Raw genomic sequence first — 8,272 nt, forward strand, 5'->3', positions numbered from 1 at the left:
TTGTACTCCGCCATATTCTTCTACATATTTTTGGTAAAAAAAAAAAAAAAAAAAAAAACGCAAAAAGGGTATATTGATTGGTTTGCGCAAAAGTTATAGCGTCTACAAACTATGAAATTGATTTATGGACTTTTATTTTTTTTTTATTGTTTTTACTGGTATTGGCAGCGATCTGCAATTTTTAGCGGGACTGCGACATTGCGGCGGACAAATCTGACCCCAAGTAACACTTTTTGGGAACCACTGACATTATTACAGTAATCAGTACTAAAAAATGCACTGATCGTTGTATAAATGACACTGGCAGGGAAGGGGTTAACACTAGGGGGTGATCAAGGGGTAAACTGTGTTCCCTGGGTGTGTTTTAACTGTGTGGGGGATGGGCTTACTGGGACAACACAGAGATAGCTGTTCCTGATCACTAGGAAGAGCAGATCTCAGTATTGTCCCTTGTCAGAATGGGGACCTGCCTGTTCTGCCTCTCTGTACCGCGATTACGGGTGGCGTGCTCTCATGCAGGGACCGACCTACAGGTACATTGGTTCGCGCAGCTGGGCCGCCCTGCCGCAGTATATGTGCAGTGGGTGGTCCAGAAGTGGTTAAGAAAACTAAGATCATGGCAACAGGTCATTTCACTCCTTGGCAAAGAGAAGGAGAAGAAATGGAATTAGTGACAGATTTTATCTTCCTAGGCTCCAAGATCACGGCAGATGGTGACTGTAGCCATGAAATTAAGAGACGCTTGCTTCCTGGGAGGAAAGCAATGGCAAACCTAGACAACAATATAAAAAGCAGAGACATCACTCTACCGACAAAGTGCCATATAGTCAAAGCTATGGTATTCCCAGTAGTAACCTATGGCTGCCAAAGTTGGACCAGAAGGAAGGCTGAATGCCGAAGAATTGATGCTTTTGAACTATGGTGATGGAGAAGACTCCTGAAAGTCCCTTGGATGGCAAGAAGTTCAAATCAGTCAATCTTGAAGGAAATCAACCGTGAATATTCACTGGAAGGCCAGATCCTGAAGCTGAAACTCAAATACTTTAGCCACCTAATGTGAAGAGAGGACTCATTGGAAAAGACCCTGATGCTGGGAAACATGGAAGGAAAAAGGAGAAGAGGACAAAAGAAAACAAGATGGATAGATAGCATTAACGAAACAATGAACATGAAGTTAAGCAAGCTCCGGGAGGCAGTGTTGGCGTGCTATGGTCCACGAGGTCACGAAGAGTTGGACATACCTAAACGACTGAACAACAACAACAATATGTTATAAAGGAGAAGTCAAGCCTGAGCTTGTTTGGCTGGGCCTCTCCTATGGGTCACAGGAGTGCAATTCATTTTGCACTCCTGTGACCTGTTTTCAGCAGAGAGCGGTCTAACATCTGCACTCTGCTGACGTCACTGAAATTAGTCCAGGCACCGCGCGTCATCATGACAATAAAGTCTGGATCCACCAGGTGACTGGACTGTTGCCTGTCTCAGCCTCTCCGTGGGCTGCTGAGAGCCTGAGACGGACGCCACCCCCCCTGCAGCTCAGCACTCCAGTGAGCTTGGAGGAGCAGAGAGGAGAGCTGCTGATTGACAGTCAGCAGCTCTCCACTCGGGGATCTGTGAGAACAGAGCCATCGGTGGTGTTCGATGGCTCGGTTCCCAGTGCAGAGGCGGCAGGGCACAGATGCAGCATCGGTCCGATGCTGCATCCACCTAGGTAAGTATGATGGGCAAAAAAACCCCAAAAAAACCTTTACTTCTCTTTTAAAGATTTTGCTTATATCATTTGCTTTTAACCCTTTCGCTGCCAGGTCAGGGGGTTTCACACACAGTCCGGTGGCTGCAGTCACCAGGATTGTGTGTAAAACTGAAAGGCAAACTCCTGCTTGTGGGTGGAAGCATTCGGCCAGCTGAGCTGCCACCCAAATGCCTCTACACAACCCTGGTACCGGCACCCCTGCCATGCATTCCAGGCCTCACTTGCCCATCTGTGGGCCAGGGACCGACATGGTGGGTAGAGGGGAGAGAGAAGAGCAAACACACAACTGCTCCCCTCCCCTTTTTGCTGTGACCCGGAAAGCAGCGCGCATGATGTCACTTCCGGGTCATCCTCTCAGTGTTCCGGCTAGCATAGCCGAGAAGGGATGTATCGCAATGCGATCTACATTGCAATACATTCAGTGGAGCCCAGAGGAGACATGCGTCTTTTAGACCCCGCATGTCTCATTAAAGAGAACCTGTCACCTAAAAATCATATTAGGGGACTTTTTGTTCCCTGTGTGATGAAAAAAAAAAAACGTTAAAGTGGATGTAAATCCACTCTCATCATTTCTAAATTACTTCCATAGTGCTGATCTATAAGGATATACATGCCTCTCCTGCATGTATCCTTACCTGTCAAATATTTCCCCTTTAGCTGTTTGGAGCCCTGCAATACTCCGAATTTTTTGCGCAGGTCTGTTGTCCAGGCCTCGATGGGTGGAGTCGTGATGTCAGTAGACTCCCCGCCCACCTCTACACTCCCCTTGGCCAGGCATCCATATTTCTTACACTGAACTTCTGCTGGTATCGTGGATTATGTACCATGATTACTAACATCCAGTCAAAACCCAGTAAAGGTACCACATGACTTCATCATGCCCAATCATGCTGAGGTGTGGAGCAGACAATCCTCGGAGAGCTGGGGAAGAAAGGAAGAGGGGATGTGAAGTACACAGAATGCCTCTCTCACACTCTTGCATGAGATAAGGAAATCACCTGTCACTCACAGCAAGGGGGAAGAACGGACACCTATTTCTCTGTGTGTCCGTTTTTATCTTAGGCTACTTTCACACTGAGGCATTTTTCAGGCGTTAAAGGGCTAAAAATAGCACCTGTAAAACGCCTCCCCTGCCACTCCAGTGTGAAAGCCAGAGTGCTTTCACACTGGTGTGGTGCGCTTGCAGGATGGGAAAAAAAGTCCTGCAAGCCGCATCTTTGGGGAGTTGCGGGAGCGGTGAATACACCGCTCCTAAAAGGCCCCTGCCATTGAAAGCAATGGCCAGTGCTGCCGAAGTGCCCGCAAAGCGATTTGACAGCGGCACTTTTAGCCCTTTTTTGGCTGCTAGCAGGGGTTAAAAGCACCCCGCTAGCGGGTGAAAGGCGCAGCAAAAACTACCATAAAGCGCAGCTACCGCCGACGCCCCCCAGTGTGAAAATGCCCTTACTGAAGAAAGATAAGAGGATTGCACAAAGCTGGATTAACTCTTCGTGGCAAGACTGGGCACAGATGAAATGATATCTACTTTAAGCAAAAAAAGGTTTGCAAAAAAAATAAAGTTACACCCAAGTACATAAAATCCCCCCCCCCGAAAAAAAATTTAGGCTCCCCCACATATACGCACGTATGAATGTAAACGCACACGTCGGGGGCCCTACATGTGAAATTGTTTATTGCGATACACATTACATATTGCAACACACGCTGGAATAAAAGCAATATTTCTACAACAAGACCTCCCCTGTAACACTAAACTGATGACCTTTAGGGGGCTTTTTGAAGCATCACCTATAGAAAATATAGGGTACTTAAGTTTGTTGCCATTTCACAGGCACATGCAAATTTAAAGTTTGACATGTTGAGTATCTATTTACTCGGTGCAACCTCATCTTTTATATTTTATCAAAAATTTGGGTAGTTTATTGCATTTGTTTGCCCTAAAATTTACTTTAGTATGTTTACTGAAATTTTGCCTTTGCGGTAATAATAAGTAACCTAAAAAAATTGGAACTTCCACCATTTCATTCTCTAGGATGTCTGCTTTTAGAAAATATATGTTTTTTTTTTGTAATCTTCAGGCCTGCAAAAAAGGCTCTCGCAGCAAAAGGGTTAATGACAGAACGTGGCCTAATATTTTCCAAGGTAGTTGTCTCTTGTTGTTTCATTTAATTAAAGTGACTGTAAAGGCTGAGTTTTTTTACCTTCATGCATTCTATGCACGAAGATACAACCCCCCCCCCCCCCTAATACTTACCTAAGCTCTTGATCCAGTGGTGTGCACGAGACCTGAGGCTCTCCAGGTGTTCTGCCAAAATCTCCAACCACGTCACTTCCAACTCACCAAAATCTCTAAACACGTCACTTCCAGTGACTCCCCAGTAGCAATAATTGGAAAGTTTTCACAGAACACCGGCAGGGTATACACTAAGGTACACAATATAATGGGTGGACATTGTTAGTCCACTCATTAGTAACTAACTAACATGGTGGCGGGGACAACTTTTTTCCTCCTTACCTGATGTTCTGTGAAAACAGCCAACTCATTGAAATCTCCTAATTATTGCTGCTGGAGAGTCACTGGAAGTGACGTGATTGGAGATTTTACTGAGTTGGAGTTTTCTGCAGAACATCTGGTCGTTTCCTCCTGATTGGCTGAGATGCAGGAGCCATTGGCTCCCGCTGCTGTCAATCACAGACACTGAGGTGGAAGCAGGGCTGAGCTGTCCTCTGTGTGTCTTATGGACGCAAAGAGTTGGCTCAGGAGCGAGCACTCACGACTGCCCCCACAGCAAGCAGCTTGCTATGGGGGCACTCGGCAAGGGGGAGGGGCCCCCGAGAAAAGAGAAGATTGGGGCCCCTCTGTTCAATACCATTACACAGGGCAGGTAAGTATAACATGTTTTATTATAAAAAAAAAAAATCCTTTCCTGTTCTATTTTAGGTGGTTTTGTTATTATTTGATTAAGACCCCTTTCACACTGGGGTGGTGCGGGCGTTAGCGGTAAAGCGCCGATAGTTTTAGAGGCACCGCTCTAGTGTGAAAGCACTCGGAATTTTACACTGGGGTGGCTTGAGAGGCGCTTTCCAGGCCAAACCACCTGAAAAGTGTCCCTCTGTGAAAAAGGGTCTAAGGGGGTTCTTGTGGGGTCTGTAATCCCCTGAATGAATTCCCAAGTGACAAACTGTGTTTGCACAAACACAGCTTCCCATAGAGCAAAGGTGTCCAGGGGAGGAAGAACCCGTCCGGGGAGCATGAGGCCTAAAAAAAAAAAGGAAAGAAAACAAATGCAGCCACCACACCTAACAATTAGTAAACTGCATTATCAGAAATATTTGCTTTTTAGTTGAATAGAACTTTTAGATTTGTGCATGGTTTTAAAGGACGAGCTTGCTAAAAAAAAAAAAAACAAAACAAAAGGTTGAAAGCGGCTGCTGCAGAGCGCCATCCACAGAAGCAGTATTTGACGGGTGGTAAGTTTCCTGAGGTAGGTACACCCGCCGTATGACTAATATAATGCCGGGCCATGTGAAAAGGCAGAGATTTGAAGCTGACGTCACTACAGCCATCCTGTACACAGTGACAACAAGAGACACACGAGGGCAACATGTCCTCAGCCGAGCCCTCTGTGCACCACTCACAGTCACTTACATCCAGGCCTGACTAAGCGGCGACTTCTTCCGTCACCTTTATTGTCTCCGGACTTCACTGCTTGTTATTGAGAGTGGCCAACAACGGCCCCGTCCCTGCCCTCCCTCCTCCACATGCAAAACCCCTGCCTGTTCCAGTGCCTCCCCTTCTACAGCTGCCAAATAGTGATCCTATCCGTGTGAACGACGAGAGCGCCTGCGCGGGAGGATCCGGCTCCCTTCCTGGCAAATAGTGATCCGCTCGGTACTTGTCGCTTCAGTCTTGTAACCAAAGGAGAAAAATCCCAGACACGGCGGTGCCTGCACACCAACTTTCCAGGCTCGGGGTGCCCGTGCAGTATTGTGCACCATGCATGTGGAAGGCAATGCCATGGAGCCCTTGGGGACGCTGTAATTAAAGAGACGTGACCCTCCATTCTGTTCCTATGAGGTAAGTGATTTGGAAACATGGTTGGCCGCTGCAGTTGTCATGTTCCTGGTGCTTTGTACATGCAATGAGGGTGTACCTAGGTCATCGGCTGGGCGTAGTACCCCCCACCCTCCAAGCTTTGGAGGCTCCTCTGCACCCCATCCTGATTGGACGTTTCCCTCCTTGTCTGCTGTGCTGGATACATTCCTGGCTGCACCAATACCTTCTCTATGTGCAGTACTGTGTGTGAGCAGGGCAACTTCCCCATCCTCCCCAGTGTCCTTTATTTGTGTGTACACACCACAGGTTTATTTTATTGTGTGTGTGTGTGTGTATATATCACAGGCTTCATATTTAGTTTGTGTACCACAGGCTTCTTGTATATAATGTGTGTGTGTGCACCGCAGGCTTCTTGTATATAATGTGTGTGTGTGTGTGTGTGTGTGTGCGTGTGCGTGCGCACCGCAGGCTTCTTGTATATAATGTGTGTGTGTGTGTGCGCGCACCGCAGGCTTCTTGTATAGTGTGTGTGTGTGTGTGCGCGCGCACGCACCGCAGGCTTCTTGTATATTGTGTGTGTGTGCGCGCACCGCAGGCTTCTTGTATATTGTGTGTGTGTGCGCGCACCGCAGGCTTCTTGTATATTGTGTGTGCGCGCACCGCAGGCTTCTTGTATATTGTGTGTGTGCGCGCACCGCAGGCTTCTTGTATATTGTGTGTGTGTGCGCGCACCGCAGGCTTCTTGTATATTGTGTGTGTGTGCGCGCACCGCAGGCTTCTTGTATATTGTGTGTGTGTGCGCGCACCGCAGGCTTCTTGTATATTGTGTGTGTGTGCGCGCACCGCAGGCTTCTTGTATATTGTGTGTGTGTGTGCGCACCGCAGGCTTCTTGTATATTGTGTGTGTGTGTGCGCACCGCAGGCTTCTTGTATATTGTGTGTGTGTGTGCGCACCGCAGGCTTCTTGTATATTGTGTGTGTGTGTGTGTGTGCGCACCGCAGGCTTCTTGTATATTGTGTGTGTGCGCGCACACCGCAGGCTTCTTGTATATAATGTGTGCGTACCGCAGGCTTCTTGTATATAGTGTGTGTGTGTGTGTACCACAGGCTTCTTGTATATAGTGTGTGTGTGTGTGTGTGTGTGTGTGCGCGCACCGCAGGCTTCTTGTATATAATGTGTGCGTGTGCGCACCGCAGGCTTCTTGTATATAATGTGTGTGCGTGCGCACCACAGGCTTCTTGTATATAATGCGTGTGCGCACCGCAGGCTTCTTGTATATAATGTGTGTGTGTGTGCGCACCGCAGGCTTCTTGTATATAATGTGTGTGTGCGCACCGCAGGCTTCTTGTATATAATGTGTGTGTGTGTGTGTGTGTGTGCGCACCGCAGGCTTCTTGTATATAGTGTGTGTGCGCACCGCAGGCTTCTTGTATATAGTGTGTGTGCGCACCGCAGGCTTCTTGTATATAGTGTGTGTGTGTGCGCACCGCAGGCTTCTTGTATATAGTGTGTGTGTGTGTGCGCACCGCAGGCTTCTTGTATATAGTGTGTGTGTGTGTGTGTGTGTGTGTGTGTGCGCGCACCGCAGGCTTCTTGTATATAGTGTGTGTGCTCGCACCGCAGGCTTCTTGTATATAGTGTGTGTGTGCGCACCGCAGGCTTCTTGTATATAGTGTGTGTGTGTGTGCGCACCGCAGGCTTCTTGTATATAGTGTGTGTGTGTGCGCACCGCAGGCTTCTTGTATAGTGTGTGTACCACAGGCTTCTTGTATGGTGTGCGCGCGCACCGCAGGCTTCTTGTATATAATGTGTATGTGTGTGCGCGCACGCACCGCAGGCTTCTTGTATAGTGTGTGTACCACAGGCTTCTTGTAGTGTGTGTGCACGCGCGCACTGCAGGCTTCTTGTATATAATGTGTGTGTGTGTGTGCGCGCACCGCAGGCTTCTTGTATAGTGTGTGTGCATTGCAGGCTTCTTGTATAGTGTGTGTGTGTGTGTGTGTGTGTGTGTGTGTGTGTGTGTGTGTGCACTGCAGGCTTCTTGTATAGTGTGTGTGTGTGCGCACCGCAGGCTTCTTGTATATAATGTGTACGTGCGCACCACAGGCTTCTTGTATAGTGTGTGTACCACAGGCTTCTTGTAGTGTGTGTGTGTGTGTGTGTGTGTGTGTGTACCACAGGCTTCTTGTATATAATGTGTGCATGCGCACCGCAGGCTTCTGGTAGTGTGTGTGTGCGCACCGCAGGCTTCTTGTATATAATGTGTGTGTGTGTGTGTGTGTGTGCGCGCGCGCACCGCAGGCTTCTTGTATAGTGTGTGTACCACAGGCTTCTTGTAGTGTGTGTGTGTGTGTGTGCACGCGCGCACCGCAGGCTTCTTGTATATAATGTGTGTGTGTGTGCGCCCCGCAGGCTTCTTGTATAGTGTGTGTGCATTGCAGGCTTCTTGTATAGTGTGTGT

General features: G+C 48.1%; 1 protein-coding gene across 7 annotated transcripts in view; it reads left to right on the top strand.

The window, feature by feature from the left end:
* Window positions 1–5,581: 5,581 nt before the first annotated feature.
* Window positions 5,582–8,272, top strand: part of MAP3K4 (mitogen-activated protein kinase kinase kinase 4) — a 257,666-nt gene continuing 254,975 nt past the window's right edge. For all 7 annotated transcript variants that reach the window (XM_073627458.1, XM_073627459.1, XM_073627463.1 and 4 more), the window contains exon 1: window positions 5,582–5,831. In XM_073627458.1, coding sequence (XP_073483559.1) covers window positions 5,827–5,831 — 5 coding nt within the window. In that variant the 5' untranslated portion in view covers window positions 5,582–5,826. The remainder of the gene's footprint in view (window positions 5,832–8,272) is intronic.

The sequence above is a fragment of the Aquarana catesbeiana genome, linkage group LG04 (genome assembly GCF_042186555.1).
Source record: "Aquarana catesbeiana isolate 2022-GZ linkage group LG04, ASM4218655v1, whole genome shotgun sequence".
Classification (NCBI taxonomy): domain Eukaryota; kingdom Metazoa; phylum Chordata; class Amphibia; order Anura; family Ranidae; genus Aquarana; species Aquarana catesbeiana.